The sequence below is a fragment of the Xiphophorus hellerii genome, chromosome 9, assembly GCF_003331165.1.
Source record: "Xiphophorus hellerii strain 12219 chromosome 9, Xiphophorus_hellerii-4.1, whole genome shotgun sequence".
NCBI classification, from domain to species: domain Eukaryota; kingdom Metazoa; phylum Chordata; class Actinopteri; order Cyprinodontiformes; family Poeciliidae; genus Xiphophorus; species Xiphophorus hellerii.
This window is the reverse complement of record NC_045680.1, coordinates 896,073-916,617: the sequence shown is the minus strand read 5'-3', so window position 1 is coordinate 916,617 and position 20,545 is coordinate 896,073. Positions and strand designations below refer to the sequence as shown.

Genomic DNA, 20,545 nt, shown 5'->3' with positions numbered 1-20,545 from the left:
TATGTCTGGTTGAACGATGTGTGCGCCCAGTTGATCTTGTTTTTTCTTTTTTGGGGGGATTTTATTGTAATCCATAGGAGGGCCCAGAAGAAAATATATGGGAACCACTGTGTTAGGTGAATAAAGTTGTAATTTTACAACTTTATTCTCCAAATACTTTGACTTTATTCTGGTAAATTTGACTTTATTCTCATACTTTTTTATTTTCTCAGGTGGCCCTAATGCCCCATTGTCTGGTTTACAGCCAATTAAACCATCAGTCACCTTTGTAGTGCAGTTAAAGGATGATTTCAAATCTCGAGGTATGCAAGGTGCTGAAAGAAGAAGGAAGAAGTTTGACATTTATAAGTGAATTGTTACAAAAAAACAATAAATTTGACTCTATAAAAGTCCCACATTTTTAAGTTGCACAGTTTAAAATCGTATTTACCCATCCGAATAGTCGTGCTGTTGCTGTGCAGGCTGGTGCAATGGTAGTCGAGCGCGACAACGTTGACGGTGTAAATTTCGCCGCAGTGCAGGTCGTCCCATGTGCAGCTGGTGGTGTTTGAGGCGCACTGGTGGGTGCGGCCGTCCTTCCCCACCGCCACAGCCAGGTACGACTCTGCGTCTGCGAACATGCTCCAGCTGACGGAGCCGAGGCTGTCCTCGCAGCGCCTGTAGCTCTGCAGGGCCTCAGGGGTGCAGGGACCTGACGGAGTGATGCAAACGTTCACATCACTGCTCCATAATGACTGTAGGTCATTAGGTAGGTCATTAATGTGATTAATCAATTACTGAAACAATTGTCAACTAATTTAGTAATCGTTAAATGGAGTATACAGACTGAGAAAAGGGATTTTGCTGAAAGAACTTCGTATTCAAAGCAGTAATTATGCCAAAACTGTGCAGAAACTATACAGACAAAAACATCTCTGTCTGTAAAACTATTTTACCCAAAAGGAGAAATATGAGACTCTGGGTTGTTGGTAATTTCTTTGTTTTTTTGATGGCCATCGACGAGAATATATTCTTATTCATTCTTGTAGACTGAAACGATTAATTGGATTAATCATGATTAATTGATTACTGAAAAAAAGTCTACTAATGTGGTAATTGATTAATCGCTAAATGGAATATGCAAACTCAGAAAACATTCAGGGCAGTAAATAAACCAAAACTGTACAAAAATGTCTACATTTTGCATTTAAGACAAAAAAAACCTTTATTTTGTATGGAGGCTTGTTTTAAGTCAATAATTCATTGATATTGATGAAAAAGTAGGAGTTTCACTGGCTGATTATTTTACATACGACATGAGAAAAATGTTTTAACAGAAATAATCTGCCAGTGGAACTAATATTTTTTGATGAATATTAAGAAATTATTGACTTAAAACAAGCGCCTATTTCTTGTAATTTAGTTTTGTCTTACTTCACGTGTACTAAGATATTTGAACTAGAAACTAGACCAAAAATATAATCTTTTGTGTTTTTGCAGTGTATTTTCAGCTCTATATGTTATGAACCTGCTATGTTACCTGTTTTGTATTTTTCAGGCTGGCTCACGGCGCTCTCACAGCGATCATCTTGTGCCGTTACGGTGAAAGTGAACAGCTGTCCGCAGGGCAGATCGGTTTCTATCCACGTTTCATTGGCTTGGAAAGTGGAAACGTAGCCCAGATGTCCAGCGGCTGTGACTACGTACACCGCTGCCCCGGGAGCCTCGTCCCAGCTCACCGTAACCGTCTCATCATGGCACGATCCGATGACCGACAGGCCAGCTGGCTGGCAAGGTTCTGGAAAAAGATTAGAAAAAGATAATTAGCTCACAGCAATCTAAAAAATATAGTTTAACTTCTTTTTATGTCAAAGCGTGACCAAGATTCTGGTTTAACCTTTAGAAGAACATCTAGCTGACTTTAACAGTTATGAATAAAAACAACATATTTAAAGTTTTTTTTCTGTTTTATTGTATGACGGCATATTAGACTTATTGTAGATAGGAAAAGAAAGTTAAAAAGTAAAAAGAAAAGAATCTCAGAAATTCTGAGATTAATCTCCAGAATTTTCTAGAAAAAAGCAAAAACTGTATAAGTTTCAAAAGAAAAACAAATTTCCGTGCATTGATTTTTTATTTTTAAAAAAGTGAGAAAAAAAATAAATCCAATACCGAATTGGTTATCAATAATATTGATATTTTGGATGAATCCGTTCACCTCTACTGTGAAACTCAACATTGTGTTTTGCAGCAGGAGTGACTGGTGCACTTCACAAAATGGATGCCATCACAAGGTAAGAATAGAGCTGGGTAATAAATCAATAACAGTGAATAATACATCAATTCACCGAACTCTGATCCAGAACCGCACAGCATTCTGGGAGATGTAGGCAAAGGAAACGCTTCAGCTTTTAAACCTCTTACAGCTAGCCAAGCAAAGCTGGTGGAATCAACTGACTCACTTGCTCTTTGGTTACCTAGCAACTCATTCACTCGCTCTTTGGTTACCTAGCAACAACGTGTTGAGTAACTTGCACAGGAACACTTTAAGGTTTCGCCACTGCTTCTCATAACTGCTTAAAAACAACAACAGCATGGAGTGAAAAATGTGGATAATCTACATCCACATTTTTACTCCCGCCACCAGTTTGGGAATATTTCAGATATTTAAAACTGAATACTAATCAATAATTAGCGATAAAGACCGATATGAAACACTTATGATAAATATTTTCAGCTATATCATCCAGCCTTAAGTAAGAACATAACAATATGTAGAAATATTAAAGCGGAAATAATTTAACAACATTTAGATGAGGGGAGCCCAAAGTGGGTCCTGGAGGGCCGGCATCCTGCATGTTTTAGTTCTCTCCCTGGTTTAACGCACCTGGACCAAATGATGGCTCGTTAGAGGCCTAAGAAGAACACTGACATGCTGAAAAGGTTGTTGGTACCACCAGGGAGAGAACTAAAACATGCAGGATGCCGGGCCTCCAGGACCCACTTTGGGGACACCTAATTTAGATGATTGATTAACATTAAAACAAAAACTCTCTGTCGGTTAACTCTCCTACCTGTCTGGATCTCCACAGAGTTGCCCTCTACGCTGTAGCACATGCTGCTGTACGCAGTGACAGAAAACACATATTTCTCTCCACAGTCCAGGTCCGGGAACCGGCAGGTGGAGTTGGTGGAGTTGCACTGCAGGATCATTCCCTCGCTGCTGGTGGCAGTGGCCATGAAGAGCTCCACATAGTCGTCTTCGTCCCAGAACATGTCGGCTGTACTCGTCCCACACCGGAGGTCCACTCCGACACGCAGCGGCTTACAGGGGCCTGGACGCCAAAATCAGTCGAAATGTTGACAATTTAAACAGTTTAATGACAAAATGTCAGAGCTAAAACATATTAAATGTGGAGTTCCACATGGATCACTGTTAAGACCTATACTTTTAACTTGTAACAGGATCGGTTTTTGCTTGACTTACTTGTGCTGAAGGAAACGTTGGTGTGTGTCTCAATCTGGCATTGGTCGCTGATGGTTGTGAAGGTGACGCTGTACGTCTGACTGCACTCCAGCTCCAACAGTTCACACTGAAGCTCACCCGTCTCACAGGAGGTCCGGTACCCGTCTGGTGACACAGCAGTGACCCGGTAGGAGCTGGCGCCCGCGCTGTAGCTCCAGGAGACTTCTGCTGTGTTGTTGTGGCAGTCGTAGCTAGCCGCCACGTCGCCAGCTGTACAGGGAGCTGCAGACAGGAGGAGACAGGGATGCAAAAGTTCACGGGAACCAAGCAGGATTTGTGTCATTTGGTTTTGTTTAACTCTTTAATTTAAAAATGCAAATGATTTTGAATAAAAAACTGTAATATTTTAGAAAGGTGGTGCTTCTTTGAAAACACTAAACTTTTCATATGGACTCTTTAAATTTTAAACAGTCTTTAAAGTTTGATGATGTCAAGAATTCTTCTTCAGACCAACTAATTTGACTTTTAATCTGTTAAGACTAATTTGATTATTAGGACCTATTATGCAAAATCCACTTTTTGCACATTTTATGCTCTCATTTTGGTCTCAAAAATGTAAATAAGCACTTTTAAAAATAGTCCAAGTGCTTATTCCTGCTTTTTAAAAATGTTTTTTGGTGTTTGGATTAATCGTAAGAATAATAGATAGATTACTCGATTGCTAAAATATTCCTAAAAAAAAATGGAAGTTGTTGATCACTGATACATCGTGCCACACTAATAAAAGCAGGATTGTACTGGCTCCTGTTACACCATGCATTATGACAGCCCCATTCGTACTTTATTACAGCACTGCCACAATGTAATACCTGCAGTCAGGAGCACAGTGGTGGACTTGCTGCTGTTGAGGTTCTCCCCAATGGCAATGACGTTGGTGTAGTAGACGACCCCGCAGTGCAGGTCTTTGACGTCGCAGAACGTGGTGTTTGTGTGGCGGGTCAGCAAATGGCCGTCACGCCCTGCGAGCTGAACCTCGTAGCCCACAGAGCCCCAGCTGGCCTCCCATGACACAGTCCCCAGCTCCTCCTGGCAGTTCACGTTGGTCTCCACGTTTTTAGGCGGACACGGCTCTGGAAGAGGACAGAAATAACTGAATGAAGCAGATCATGTTTATCTATCTGCACTGCAAAAAGAAAAACTAACCAAGTATTTTTGGTCTAGTTTCTAGTGAAAGTATCTTATTACACTTCAAATAAGACAAAACTGAAGTACAAGTAACTTTTAGGCAAGATAAAAGAGTTTGTTTTACGTTAATAATTACTTAGTGATGAAAACGTTCCAGTTCCACTAGAAGATTATTTCACTTATAACAGGGAGGAAACGTCTTATTGTAAGTGAAATAATCAGCCGACTAGGACTTTTATCAATATTAAAGAATAATTTTATTAAAACAAGCTCCTATATTTTGCTGAAAAGTTACTTTAGTCTTATTTCAAGTGCAATAAGATTTTTTCACTAAAAACTAGACCAAAATTACTGTGGTTTTGCAGTGTAAGCATTCCAGTTGTACTCCAGAGTTGGAATATTTGGGTTTCCATTTAGGACAAAAAAACTCCCAAGAAAAAACAAATTTTCTCTCTAAAATTTAAATTCTAAAATGGAACTCAGTTGGTGCGCACCTCCAAATCCAACATGGCTGCCACATGCATGTACTACATACAGTATAATACAGATTGATCACTTTTGATTGTAGTAGTTATATTTTTGCTCATCAACCTCAACAGTTTGAAAAATTCACAGATTAAAAAGATTTAAAAAGTAGAAAGTCCACTGGCAGATTATTTCTCTTACAATATTGAAAATATTTGTTATAAGTGAATAAATCAGCCACTGGAACTTGTACCTTTTCATGAATTTTAGGGAATTATTAACTGAAAACTAGCTCCTATATATTCCTGAAAAGTTACTTGTAAATTAGTTTGGCCTCATTTTAGGTGAACAAACTAGAAACCAGATCTGGTAATTTCTTCTTTTTTTTCTTGCACTGTGTGAACTAGCACCATAGTTAAAGGAACCTAAAGTGGCTCAGCTAAACTTTACATTCCTAATCACAATCTAGCATCACAGAAGCTCAAAAGTGCATCTTTTAAGGTGATAACAGCAAATCCTCACCTGTTACAATAGTGACGTGTTCTGTAGAGACAGACACGTCTTTGCACACGTCACTGTGCGACGTGACGGTGATGTTGTACACCTGGCCACAGTCCATGTTGTACAATGTGCAGAAGTTGTCTCTGGTGGTGCAGGTGGCTGTGAGGCCTTGGTCCGTTTCCGCGGTCACGGTGTAGTTATCGGCACCGACCGCCTTGTCCCACTCAACCTGACCGATAGCCAGGCTGTACAGACCGGTGATGTGCTCAGGAATGCATGGTTCTGACAGAAAATGAAGATACCAAGTAAAAATTTACTTACAATTAAAACTTTTCTTTTATGGTGAAAAAACAAAACAAACTTTAGCCTTCTTACAAAAATGTGTTTTTTGTAAGATAAGCCCTAAAAGAAATCGCCAGTATTTCAACATTTGTTACTTAATTTCTAAATATATGGGTTGTTTTATTAGGATTAAAGTAGAAACTAGACTGCAGAGTAAAGGAGAATGAAATACAGTTTTCTCTGTGTATTATTTTAAAGCATTAAATTTGCTGCTGTGGTATAATCTCACACTAAATAATTTAGAAAAATCTACATTTTAATTTCAGAGCACTTATTCAGGTGGGTAAAATAGTTATTCTGCACAATAAAATGTAAAACAACTGAGAGTGTGAGAAGGGAGAGTTGAATATAAATATAACAGAGTATTATTACAGGCTTTTATTTTAAACATGCGCCTGTGTTTTAGTTTCTCACCCGTCAGCAGCTCTCCGGTCATGTTGGCGCTGCTGCTGCAGGTTTCTCCCACTGATTTCATCCACACAGAGTAGCTCTGACCACAGCGCAGCCCCTCCAGCTCACAGGAGGTGTTGGTGGTCTCGCAGGTGACGTTGTGGCCCGACGCAGTGGAGGCGACGACCAGGTAGGACAGAGCGCCGTCGCTCGGGTACCAGGACACCTGGGCTGTTTTCGTGTAGCAGTCCATCGCCGCCTTGATGTTTCTGGGTTTACACGGCACTGAGAGGAACACAGGGGACAACATTTCAATCTGTGTTTTAGATTTTATTTTTACACGAGTCTTAAAAGTGAATATTGAAAAGTTTTATTGGGAACCTATTATGTAAAATTCACAGTTTTCATGTTTTTGTACTTGCATTTGGGACTCTAAATGCTTCTAAAAACCCACCCAGCCATTTTTGGCAATGAATTGATGTGTTTTGGTGTCTAGAAGATGAACAGTTTCAAAAAACTCTGGAATGAAACAGCACAAATCATCAGGCGCTGCCCCGTTACCTAGCAACCCTAGCCTGTTACCTAGCAACCCAAACTGAGCTCCAGCACATTCCAGTTCTGTACAATGGCTGCTGGAAACACTACCATCCAGAAACCACTTGCTGCAGTCTTGGTGGTTGTGCGGGAGGATCTACTTTTGTTTTCCAAAGATGTACGGTTGTATAATTGCGGTTCTGTCGGCAGCCATTTTTACGTCTGAGTGCAAACATTGAGTTGGTGGGCGTGGCCTTATTTGGATTTAGGGTTTTTTCACAACTGTTAGTCCAGTAGACTAGGTTTATTGGGAACCAGAATTGAAACATTTGTTACATTTTCAGCTGCTGTGGATCTCTTTCACACAGCATTGTGTCAAATGAACCAAACTCAATGGAAAACCCTGTTTTCCTCCTCGCCTGTGGGGGCGCTGCACCAAGAACCACTGAAGGAAACGACACAGAAACATCAGAAGAAGACACTGAATGCAACTTCCTTCTTCACAAAATGTAAATGAAATGGAGTAGCATCAGATTTTAGATGTTGTAGGATTTCTGTTTTGTCTTTGGTAAAAAACCACAAGCCACTTCTCCTGTTAACGCTGGACTCAAGCATTTGCTTTGGTTGTATTTACCCAGAATGCCCTGCACCAAATCAGAGTTTGGTTTCGCATTCACACCTCACCAAACAAACGGGACGTTGCAGGCAAATGGACTAGAGTTCAGTTAAAGCGGACTAAGCGGGGCTGGTGGGAAAACAGCAGGTCCCTCTATCAGCTCATTCTGGAAGGAGCTCTCATTATCTAAAAATGATTTTAAAAATAATGAACATGCTTTTGTTTCGCCTATAAACCTATCCTAACCTGTTAAAGGAAGCATAATGGGTCGCCTTTAAAACATTGTAGGGGATCATCTCTAGTACTTTGTGCTTTATGTGTAACTCCTCTCCTACCTGAGGGAGTGTCCAGCACGTCTGTGGGCGGGCTGTTGCAGTATCCGTCAGAGGAGACCACAGACACGTGGTAGATCTGGCCGCAGCCGAGTCCGCTCACGCTGCACGATCCCTTGGTTGTTCCCTGGCAGGTTGTGCTCTGGCCGTTGCTGTCCTCCAGCGTGGCGGTGTAGGAGTCGGCGCCTGCGCTCTCAGACCAGGAGACGATGAGAGAGTTGGCCTTACAGTCCATCACAGAGGACGTGTTCTCAGGAGTGCATGGTACTGTTGGAGAAACATGACATTTTAGAGGTTAGGATGGCTGATGACACTGAAAAAACATAAAACATTGAACTCTTATACCATAGAACCACAGTTCTACCCCAGTCCTTCTCACACTGTTGGTCCGTGGGCGCCCCTAGTGGTCCACAAGGTACTGCATGTAAGGGACCGTTTATTTGCCATGACGTCAGATCTACGTTAGCTTACCAAAGGATTGTGTTTAGAAATAATAATGGATAAGTGGCTTAAAACCGGGTCACTCAAAAGGAAAAAAGTGTCATTATTGTGTTGTATTATTGTAAATGCCAGCTAAATATTTATTTATAAAGGTTACTACAAAGCCTAAGTAATTCAGTACCTCATGTTGACATCCATATTTGAATGGACTCAGAAAGCAATCATTGAGCTCATCCTGTCGCTGATTCAATCAGTTTTAATCCCTGATAGTTTGTGCTTGAATATGAATAAAATAAACAGAAAAGTGTCATACCCGGTCATGACAGAGCAGAATACTGTGAATTCCACACCATTGATCCCATTAGACGTGCACTATTCGGGATGGCGGAGCATCATAAGCGACGCACAAACTTCAAACACATCAGAAAACTTTATATCTTTCCAAACCTCCTTCATTACTTGATGTTTTAACCCACATTTGAGTGAATTCAGATTCTCTGAGGTCATACCAGTCTTGATCGTCACGCTGTCGCTGGGTTTGCTCTCGCAGTGTACGTCCTCGGCGGTCACTGTGGCGTTGTAAAGCTCTCCACACCGCAGGTCCGTCAGATCGCAATGGTTATCAGGCGACCGGCACACGGACACGTGTCCGCCGGCGCCCACCGCCGTCACGGTGTAGAGCTGCCCGCCGGGGCTGTAGTCCCACGACATGAACGCCACATTGCTGCTGCAGATCAGATCGGCTTGGAGATTCTCTGGAACGCACGCCACTGAGAACAGGAAAATCAGAAATGAAGCTTTCCTTGCAGAACATAAAATGCTTCTGGTGCATTTCAGGATGGATACCTGTCCTTGTGATGATCCCGTCACTCTCGGAGCTGTTGCAGGTCCGACCCTCGGCTGTCACATGCAGGATGTACATCTCTCCACACGGCAGTTCTTCGATGTCGCACCCGGTAGCAGACGATGTGCAGCAGCGTGGCATGCCGCCATTCAGCTCTTCAAGCGTGGCCGTGTACGTTATCGCCCCGGGAACAGCTGACCAGCTGATTGACAGGGTTCCGTCGTCACAGTTTATGGTTTCCCTTATGCCCTGAGGAGGACACGGCGCTGCAAAAGGAGAAGAAATTTCACATTTATTGTCACGTAATTAACCAAAAGTATTCACAGGGCAAATAATACAGCCACTGCATCTCTATATACTGAAAGTTTTGTCAATGTACAGCATGTAGTCAAATCCTGGTCAAGGTTTCTCACTTTTTCCTTCCCCTAAATTTTCCATTTGTATGCATTCATACAGGATTTGCTGTGCAGACAGATTCTTCGGTGTCGGTGAATATCAGCACTGTTCATCAAGATGCTATAGGCCATAACATGGCAAATAACATTTTTAATTAAAAAAATTATTTTTTAAGAAAAAACAAGCTCTTTAGTTTTGTCTTTTTTCAAGTCGACTAACATATTTGCACTAGAAACTAGAAAAACATACTTTTATGTTTTTGCAGTGTCATTGATTAATTGCTTATTGCGACAGGTTTAGTCATGATAGTATCTACATATCGTAACTATTCAAAGTTACTTCCTGTCTATTTCGGTTTTAATCCTGTAACATTAAGTTTCCTTGTTTTTTTCCTGTTAACCTGTTTCTGTGGTGACGTTGTTGCTGGCGCCGCTGATGCACTCTTCGTTCCGGGCCTTCATGGTAAAGGTGAGGTTCTGGCTGCAGGCTAACGTCGGCAGAGCGCACATCCCATCCGACGTGTCGTTGCACTCGAACGTCTGGATGGCGCCCTGGCTGTTTGTTGTGACGATGACGTATCCTTCAGCGCCGTCAGACTCATCGAACATCACCCAGGCTGAGTTTGTCAGGCAGTCGATCTCCACGTCCGACAACTGAGGCACACAGGGAACTGAAAGAAACGAGAAGCAGGATCAGAAAATTAGTCAAACTTATTCAACTAAGAGTAGCACTACTTCAACATATTTTTACTCAATTAAGAGTAAAAACACTCAAGTGCTGTACTGAGTAATTAATTATCAATCATTTAATATTTAAAAATTACCCCATCAGCCGGACCAAAATAAAAAGGTAAGTGTAAATTTTGGTATTTTAAAGACCAGAAAGAAAAAAAAAATATAATAACAAAGAAACATTTTTCCTACTCAATTTCTTTCAATATAAAACTTCTGAAACTTTATCAACAGGTGCTATACAAACATGAAAATAAAAAAAGGGAAAACATAGTTACTCCTGGGCTTCCACAAGGTTCAGTGCTTGAACCAGCATCTTTTCACTCTGTATTTATTTAATTTACCATAAGAAATGTAAATGCCTTTATCTTAAAATAAAAGAGAATAAATGAAAAATGAAGGAATTCATTTAAGTTAATCATAGCATTCCCCAAGGTTCAATACTTGGACTGGTTATTTTTCACAATTTCATCTTTTACTAGATAATATTTTATCCCTTTGAAATGCAGGTTAAACTTAAAAGGTTTGTTTTAATAATTAAGATGATTTTAGCAACTTAAAACAGGCTTTTCCTCTGCACCTGTTGATATCAGCGCGGTGGCGCTGGCCCGGCCCACACATGCATCCCAGGACGGCATGATGGAGACGTTGTATTCTGTCCCACACTGCAGGGTGTCAATGTTACAGCCACTGTTTGTGCCACTGCAGTTATGAGCGCGACCTTCCTCATCAACCGCAGAGACGGTGTACACAACCCCTGAGACGCTGTTGTTCCAGGTGACGGAGACGCCGCCGCTGCTGCAGTCCACACGAGGATGGAAGGACGACAGTGGGCAGGGAGCTGGGTGAAGAAAGTAAAGAAAAACATGATTAACTGAAAAAATATTAAGGTGTATTAGTTATTGCAAGAAAACCTTAGGGAAAAAGTCATAAAATCCACTGAAAAAGCATAAACAGGAGGGCTTTTTTTAGTTAGAGCAGCAAAGTTTTCATAAAAGCCCTGAACATGGGTGTTGTTAAATGGGGGGTAAACAGGGGCCAGTGCCCCTTATCTTCACACTTTTACTTCAACAATAAATCAAAAATTAACAACAGAAATATCCTTTATTGTCCCATAATGGGGAAATTTCTGTGCAAGAGCAATGGAGTGACAGGAAATAGACTCACAAACATAGAATATAAACAGAATAAAGAATAAAAATACTGTGCAGTAAGGGCAAAATGTCAACATAGCACAATTTGGCTTACTTTTTAAAATGTAAAACATTCCTTATATTTCTTTTCTATCTATTGCTATGCAAGCTATTATTATACCATGATGCTAAAATAAATCATTGCTGTTGACTATGTGACGACCCTGTCAGATAAGCCATTGAGTGCAGCAGTTGCACTGATTAGTTAAACATTTTGTGATTAAACTGTTGGTTATACATTTTTTAAATTAAACATTTATAAACCATCTCCTTATGTCATTTTCCACTGAGAAGTGGCTCCTATAATGACCTCAGCTCCACCAAATGTTTACTAATTGCTGCTGGCTAGTCTGAAGGAGCTGAGTGGAGGTGCTGTGAAGCTTGGAAACTGCAGCTCAGAGGCGGAGCTATGTCTCAAAGGCGGGGCTAGGTCCACCCAGGCGTTTTTCACAGCTTGAATGGTTGCCATGGAGACTGATTTCTCAAACATGCACAAAGAATCAAGGCAACTGTCCAGGTTTGTATTTGATGAGGGTATTTTAAAAAAGTCTTTTTTTTTTTACTTTTTTGGCTAAAAAAAGTAAATTTTGCATAACAATGCCCCTTTAATTTGGTTTGCATTACATTTTTCTGCTGCATTGTTTGGTTTTGATTGCTATAATTAGAACTGTAGCCATTTACTAGGTTTTTTAGTTGAATCTGCCGACTTGTGTTGTGTTATATTTTGATCTGATTCTGTTCCTTTATTTAGCTGGCCCACCTGTTTTAACTTGCTTCACGGGGCTGTGGGAGCTGTTGCAGGCCTTATCCTGGGCCGTCACTGTCGCATCGTACGTCGTCCCACACTCCATATTTTGCACCACGCAGTAATTCTTTTCCGTGGTGCAGATGTTGACGTGGCCCTTGGCGCTCACTACGGAAGCCTGGAAGCGTGTGAAGTAGCCTGTGGATTCCCAGGTCACGTTGAGGACTCCAGATGGACAGTCGAGATGTGTCTCAATGTTCTCTGGAACGCATGGAGCTACAGAGGAAGCACAAAGAGTTATCTGAAGGCCTAATCACCCAGCAGGTTTAGCAGTTTTTTGCAGAAAACAGGGTAATTATATATATTCACCAGTGTGAATCGTTTTTATTTCACTCTTGGCTCCAAAGCAGGTTGAATCGATGCCGACGACATAAACGTCGTACTTCTGTCCACACAGCAGTTTAAGTATTTGGCAGGTGTTGCTGCTTGTGTTGCACGACCACTTGCGACCATTTCTATTTTCAGCCACGGCCATGTAGGACATGGAACCCTGCGAGTCTTGCCACGACACCGAGATGTTGTTGGATGCACAAGAAGAGCTGACCGTGAGGTTGGTGGGAGGACACGGAGCTGGTGGAGGGAAAGGGATCATTTTTATACGCCGTAGCAGCAGGTACCACAGGGAAAGCATAGTTTCGTAAAATAAATGATGCTCTAAAGGAGAACATTTGTGCAAAATTCCCTTTTTGCACATTTTTGTACTTCCATTTGGGTTTCTACTGCTTCTAAAAACAGCATAAAAAAAACCACCCAACTGTTTTTTGGCAATAAGTTCATGTTTATTGGTTTCTGGAAAATTTAAAAACCTCTGGAATCAGCAAATCAGCTGGTCACCTAGCAACCCCGGCCGAGTTACACCTGTTACCTAGCAACACAGTTAGAGCTGCGTCAAGTTTGGTCACCTGGTTCTACTGCTGTATGCGCTGTACAATGGCTGCTGGAAAAGACAAGCGTTTTGTTGTTGACTTAACATTCAGAAACCACTTGCTGCATTCTTGTTAGTTGTGCAGAAGGCTCTACTTCTGTTTTTCAAAGATTTACAGTTGTATAATTGTGCACCTGCTGGCAGCCATTTTCATGTGTGAGTGTAAACACTGAGTTGGGGGTGTGGCCAGCAGCAGCTTATTTGGATTTAAAGTAACAAGAGACTTTTTTCCAACACAGGGGTTGGAAAACCCCCCCCACCTGTATTTAGGGTTGAAAGGATTAATCAGATTAATTGCGATTATTGAAATAATCATCAGCTAAGTTAGTGATCGATTAATCGGTAACTGGAGTATACAGACTCAAAAAGCCATTTGCTGGAAAAACAACATATTCAGAGCAGAAATTAAGTCAAAGCTGAAAAAATAATTACAGACATTTGCATTTAAGATAAATAACCTTTGTTTGTAAATATGTTTTATCCAAAACTTGTGGTATAGTGTTAGCTTCACCTGGTTCAAATTCTTAGGCAATAAAATGTTTATTTCCTTATTTATTTGCTTGTATTGTATAAAAAAGGCTTAAGTGGTTAGAGGAAAAATCCGTAGAGTGTGGCGGCTTTTTATTCGATTAATCATCATAATAATCGATTGCTGAAGTTCCAGGCCTACCTGTGTCTATTCTGTTCCAGTTCTGGTTCGAACTGGGGCAGTTCTGTCCCTGCCCACTGACGCTGACTCTGTAGCTGTCGGCGCAGCTCAGAGACGTGATGTTGCAGGACGAGCCGTTGGTCGAGCAGCTTTTCTCTTCCGCCGTGTTAAAAGAATTGGCCAAGACGTTGTAGTAGAGGATGCCGCTGCCAGGAGTCCAAGACACGGAGACTGCGTTGGTGTTACAGTCCAGCGACGTCCGCAAGCCGCTGTAGGGACACGGATCTAGACAAAGGAGGATGCAAAAAAAAAAAAAGTTTTATGTTGGTTTTACCAAATGATAAATCAAAGAACATCAGTTGGTTTATATAGAGAAGGAAACATTGTTTTGCCAAAGATGAATGCATCTGTATGGTCTGCATTATAAATTAACTAAATTTTTTAAAAATTTTGAAATTGTGACATGAAGCATAAAATAAATGTGTAAATATTCATAACAGCTGATCCAGAAAGCTGCTGCTGGTGTTCTGACTAAAACCAGGAAGATAGAGCACATCACCTCAGTTCTACAGTCCTTCCACTGAGAGAATAGACTTTAAAATACTTCTGTTAGTTTACAAATCACTGATGGGCTTAGCACCATAGCAGCATTCAGCTTCTATGCACCACAAATCTGGAACAAACCTCTGGAAAACAGCTGAAACACTCAGTTCCTTTAAATTGGGGCTAAAAACCAGCCTTGATTGCCAATGACTCTATTTGCAAATAATTTCTATTTGCATGATTTCTTTAATTTTGGGAGATCAGTGATAAGGCGATTTACATATGAAGCTGATCTTATTTACTTTATCTAGAAATCAGCCTCTGTCCTCTGCTGTTAGAGAGGTTTTACTGACCGACTGGCCCACCAGGTCATGTCTGCATGTCTGTAGTTAACAAATATTGTCAACTCAGCCACTTTCTTACTACATTTATTTATAAGAAAAAAGGTATCGGCCAAAATTGGAATCGGCAGGTCTGGCTTTTTAAAGATTGGTGAGAAAACTGCGACCAGTGCATCCATTCTACAAACCCAGCTTAGAGTCGCTTTCCAATCATGATAAATGAAACAATGGCCGACATATTTGGTGTGTAACAGTGGCAATGTTTACTGGTCTTCTCAATGGTTCACTGTGTGTATTTTTATGATATAAAGTACTCTGAACTGCCTTGTTGCTGAAATGCGCTATACAAATTAACTTGATTGATTGATTGATTGATGTATTAGGACTCTACATTCTAGACTAAAGCCCAGCTTGTATTTATAATTGTAGGCAGGACTTCATAACCATTGGATTCTTCCTACTCCTGTTTGAATTGAATATGAAATTTTTGTTTTTTATGTTTGAGGTTGATTTTGTACCTTTTTTATGAACTCTTGTCCATCTGAGTCGTCTTACCTGAGCTGACGGTGATGGCTTCACTCTGCGCACTGACGCAGGTGTCATGCTGAGCCATCACTGTGATGTTGTAGTCCTGCCCGCACTCCAGGTCGACGAAGTCGCAGTCGATGCTCGCGCTGTCGCACTGGGCTTTGTAGCCGCGGCTTCCCCGGGCGTAGACGGTGTACGAAGTGGCGCCGAGCGCGTCGTCCCACGTCACAGCCGTGATGTCGCTCTCACAGTCCACGCTCGCTTTGACGTGGGTGGGGATGCAGGGAGCTTTTAAGAGAACACAGAGATTCATTTGAAATTGTTCAAGGACAATTGTAATCTCTAAATGTAATATATTGGTTTGAAATTAAGTCAATGCACAGGCATCCTTAAAAAGTCTTGAAGTCTAAAATAAAGTCCTTGAAATGACTTCAATTCATAAAAAGAAATTGTACATTTTGTCGCAATAACAAATAAATCAATTGCATGATAATTTTAAAAGAGCTCAATAATTTCTATGTGCATAATGTATTTCTCTTTTTTTGTTTCTTTTTTCCTCTTTTCTCTCTTTCTACCAAAAACTGGATGACAAACGTCTTCATCTTTGGTCTCAGCCAGACTTTTTTTGTTTTGTTTACAGAGAATTCATAATTAATTTTATCTGTTGTTTCTGTTGTTTTGTTTATTTGTCTTGAATATTTAAAATGTCTTCCAGTTCCAGTGTGAAATGTTAATAATAATTTAAAGTTTATTGATCTTTGAGAATGTGTTCTTGCATTATTACGTCCTTATCGTTGTATGACTTGAAAATGGTCTCAAAACAACAACATTATCGATTATCTCAATAACTTCTGGGACAATTTATCATTCAGCAAAATTTGTTACCGTGGTAATCTCGTTTGAGTCTAGTTAGCATTAGCAGCTAGTTAGCATTAGCTGCTGGAATAATGTGAAATGTACTGAAGTAGATAGAAACAAATAAAGATATTTAAGAAATACATCATTGGAACTAGCCAATCAGTGTTTGCTCTTTAGAAACGTCCGTTTTAAGAAACTCTTCTCAATATATAATTATTTTTCTATGTTTTGTTGTGATATAGGTCTTAAATTTTAATCATAATGATCTTAAAAGTCTTAAATTTGAGTTAGTGAAACCAGTAGAAATTCTGTTATTGCACATTTGTCGTAGCTAACATCAATTTTGACCAACTGTTTCTCAGTTTGTCGAGCTGCTTTTCTCTTACCGGTGCTGAGCTCCTTAGCAGCAGCGGGTTCGCTGCTGCAGGAGTTGGTGTAGCCGACGACGTTGATGGCGTATTTTTTCCCACACTGCAGCTGGTGGAAGGTGCAGTTGGAGCTGCTGGAGTTGCAGACGCTGGTCTGTCCTCTGCTGTCCACGGCAGTCACCACCTGATGCTGATCCGGACCCGAGTTCTCCCAGGTGACCATCGCCACGTCGGTGCTGCACTCCAGATTCACTGAGACGTTGGCTGGTTTGCAGGGAGCTGGAGCCAAAAGAGGAAGAAAACGTTAATAAAATGGACAAGAGTTGTTACGACAGATATCTGCCAGGTTCCACAGGAAAATTATTTCACTTATAAAGGCCCCAACAAACTCGGCTGCTCTTCAGTCTGCGGAGGTCCGACCGGACTCAAAGCGGATGTCCACAAGGATAATTTTTTATGACCGTGTACATGTACTCTGTGTTGCACATTAAACTACCCAGTGGAAACAGTGTTCACATCGAACTGGTTTTCATGTGACACCGGGCTGATAGGGTTGAGAATAAGGATTTTATGAGTTCATATTGTTTCAAATTTGACATCAACATGATAACAGTCAACATAAAGTTGTCACGGGGACGTGACAGACATGTAAACGAAAATGCTTAACAGCAACAGGCTTTATATATTCACGCAAATATTGACATGGTGAATTATGCAAAAAACAAGACATCATCCCAGACTTCTTTATCAGCAGCGGAGCAGAGAGGTGGTCTGATAAGTTGAGTCTGACTTTTTTTTTTCCTCAAACAGCAAGGAAAGGATGATCGGGTATGTGCTCATTTTCGATTGCTGCACAAATAATTACACCGATCACAATTGTGCTTTTGGAACATAATTAACAAAGCTTATTGAATGGATCCTGATTACAGCTGAAGCCAGCGCAGCCTCCTGCTGCTCCTCTGCCCGCAGTAGGAGGCTGCGCTGGCTCCGGGCAGCGGCTCACTGTCTTTGTCGGACGAACTGACATGACTGCCATTCTCTGTCCTGCACTGAGAGGGGAGTTAAGGTGGAGGAGAAACAGAGCTAGGCGCCCAGATAGTTCATCTAACTTGCTGGTTCTCATTAGGATTGTGTGAAATAAAGGAATTTGTCACGAGAAAATTTTAGGTAATCAGTACGCCCGAGTATGTTGGGGCCTTAACACAGGAAAAACGCCAGAAGTGAAATAATCTGCTGAGGAACTAGTGCTATTTTTAAAATCCAAATTAAGAAATTATTGACTTAAAATAAGCTCTTGTGGCTTTCTGAAAAGTTACTTGTAAGTTAGTTTTGTCTTATTTCATGTGTACTAAGATATTTGCTCTAGAAATTAGACCAAAAACACTTGGTAATATTTTGTGTTTTGCAGTGTAATTAATTGTATAAATTTATGACCTCAATCCAGGACCACTCACATCTGCAGATATATTTAAAAATGCCTAAACTTCAGCCATGGCCAATAGCTCTGGTGTAGATTAGTAATCCATTAATCGTTAATTGGAATATATGGACCCAAAACAAAGCTATTTTCTGAAAGAACAGCATATTCAGAGCAGTGATTAAGCCAAATTTGTACAAAAAATAACATTTTGCAATTAAGATAATAAAACAAAACCCATGTCTGTAAATATTTTCTACTAAAGACAAAGTTTTAGCTTCATCTGGTTCCAATTCTGTGAAAACAACTAAATCTTCTTCTATGCACTTTTTGATATCCAATTACAAATTAATCTACAAATGATCAAGCTTATACTTAAGGAATGCTATTATTGCATTTTTGGAAATAAAATGTTTACATGTTTATTTTAAAAAGGATTAACAAATTAAATGAAAATTTGCAGAATGTGCCTTTTGTCTACCCAATTAATCAATTAATCATCTAAATAATCAATTACTAAAGTAATCAGTAATTGCAGCCCAGCTCTAATTTACCCATCTGATTGGATAAATCCCTTATGTTTTAGCAAAAGGTTGAGCTGAATCTGTTTGGTTTTCTTTACCTGAGTAAATCTGGTAGTCTGAGCCATATATGGTCCCGCAGTCGATGGAGGCCGTGGTGACGACGATGCTGTACAGGACGCCGCATTTCAACCTCTGGATGGTGCACTGAGTGCCGGCCGAGTCGCAACTCGCACGCGTCTTGTCGCTGCCGATGGCGATGGCCGTGTACATGCCAATGTCACCGAGGGTTCCTCTCCACTGCACCAAGAAGGAGTTGGCTGTGCAGTTGAGCTCTGCTTCCACCTGGTCAGGCAGACATGGAGCTGATGGAGGAAGAGGTTGATTATCAGTCAAGCAATCAATCAATGAGCAGAGGAGGGCAGAGTTCCCAAAAACTATAGTCAACTTGTTAAGACAGAACTTTTGTTCTGTCTTAGTTTTTTATAATAAGCTGAATTTAAAACAAAGCACATTATATTTTAACACTTTTTGCATCAGCTGTGTACAACAATAATTATATAAACATAATTGTTTCTCACAATATTACACTTACATATTTATAAAATATAACAAAACAGGAACATATTAGGTTGTTGAATACAAAATTAAAACATGAAAAGATTAATTTATGTGAATCCCTCTTGAACAGAGATGCTCATAAAAATTACTGTCAGGTCGGAGGAGTGCAGACTTTATCACCTTCACAGCACATCAGCCATTTTTAGAGAAGTTAACGCTGCTAGCCTGAAATAAGTCGAGCAGCGTTAGCAGTTTGACTTGTTCAGCAGTGTTTGACTAGTGTTTATATTTTAAGCCCGAACCGAATAAAGTTTCTCCTTAAGTCCTTGTATCTCGCCGCCATCTTTAATTCCTGTATCAACGGATCCGCTTATGGGTGAGCAATGGCGCCCTCTGCTGGACGACCGCCAAACTACCACACTGAAAGGGCTCAATAAATTCGCATTATTAAACTTAGACATATTTGTAAAATACAACAAAACAAGAATATATTAGGCTGCTGAATCAAAACATAAAAGATGAAATAATTAAAATATGTGAAACAATAAATCCCCAATGAACAGAGATGTTCATTCAAATTACTGTCAGACTTTATCGCCTTCGAACATTAGTTATTTTTGGTTGAGAAATGAGAACTATTAAGAAATGAGAGCTATTAAAATCAGAGTCGCCTAATTTTGTTCAACAGTTTGTCGATTGTTTATATTTCCAAACAGAACCGGATAAAGTGAATTTTCATGCTAAACCCAGCTCTCTTTCGTGCCGTTCCGACATAGCCCCGCCATCTTGTATGTCTGTATAAACGGACCAGCGTGGCGGACCAGCGGCGCCCTCTACTGGATGGAGGCCAAACTACAACACTAAAAGACTAATCGGATGTTGTTAGATAATCGATTATAACTAATCTTAATCTAATAAACCATTAATCTACAATTAATCGTAAATCTGTCAGAGTAGATTAAAAAACACAAACAAACACAGGTTTTCATTTACCTGAGACAAAGGTCAAAGCAGTTGATCGGCTGCTGTTGCAGGTTACAGTGGAGGCGACCACGACGGCGGAGTACTGGCGTCCGCAGTCCACCTTTACAGAGCAGCTGGTTGTGTTGGTAGAGCAGGAAACCACGTGACCGTGCGTACCGGTGAAGGTGGCGGTGTAGGAAACGGCGTATCTGCTGGGAGCCCAGCTCAAAGTCGCCAGATTGGTGCCGCATTCAGTTTTTACAGTCAGGTTGCTGGGAGGGCAAGGAGCTGAAAACAAGAAGAATAAAAAAAAATGCACTGAAAAGGGGATAAAACTTTTATTTGACAACTATAGATCATGGAATTTGATTGGAAATCCAGCACAAGAAGAATATATACTCAACCTTAAATAAAAGTAGAAAAGAATAAAAAATTCCAGTTGTATTTAAATATTATTTCCAATTACATTGCAAAGAAAACACAGTCTTACCAAGTATTTCTGGTCTAGTTTCTATTCCAAACATCTTAGTGCACTTGAAATAAGACTAAACTAACTTATAAGTAACTTTTTAGCAAGATATACAAGCTTGTTTTAAGTCAACAAGTGCTTAATATTGATGGAAACTTTCTGGTTACAGTGGCAGGTATTAT

At 40.4% G+C, this 20,545-nt stretch overlaps 1 protein-coding gene across 1 annotated transcript in view; it reads right to left on the bottom strand.

Annotated features, from left to right (window-relative positions):
• Positions 1-20,545, bottom strand: part of fndc7b (fibronectin type III domain containing 7b) — a 60,104-nt gene that overhangs the window by 17,688 nt on the left and 21,871 nt on the right. Inside the window, exons 23-42 of the mRNA XM_032572389.1 lie at positions 19,925-20,182; positions 18,472-18,735; positions 16,451-16,711; positions 15,234-15,494; positions 13,816-14,079; positions 12,530-12,790; positions 12,176-12,436; positions 10,803-11,063; positions 9,892-10,161; positions 9,098-9,361; positions 8,761-9,021; positions 7,814-8,077; positions 6,353-6,613; positions 5,618-5,878; positions 4,315-4,575; positions 3,467-3,727; positions 3,054-3,314; positions 1,520-1,777; positions 431-691; positions 265-314 (exon numbers count right to left, since the gene is read on the bottom strand). Coding sequence (XP_032428280.1) covers positions 265-314; positions 431-691; positions 1,520-1,777; positions 3,054-3,314; positions 3,467-3,727; positions 4,315-4,575; positions 5,618-5,878; positions 6,353-6,613; positions 7,814-8,077; positions 8,761-9,021; positions 9,098-9,361; positions 9,892-10,161; positions 10,803-11,063; positions 12,176-12,436; positions 12,530-12,790; positions 13,816-14,079; positions 15,234-15,494; positions 16,451-16,711; positions 18,472-18,735; positions 19,925-20,182 — 5,024 coding nt within the window. The remainder of the gene's footprint in view (positions 1-264; positions 315-430; positions 692-1,519; positions 1,778-3,053; positions 3,315-3,466; positions 3,728-4,314; positions 4,576-5,617; positions 5,879-6,352; positions 6,614-7,813; positions 8,078-8,760; positions 9,022-9,097; positions 9,362-9,891; positions 10,162-10,802; positions 11,064-12,175; positions 12,437-12,529; positions 12,791-13,815; positions 14,080-15,233; positions 15,495-16,450; positions 16,712-18,471; positions 18,736-19,924; positions 20,183-20,545) is intronic.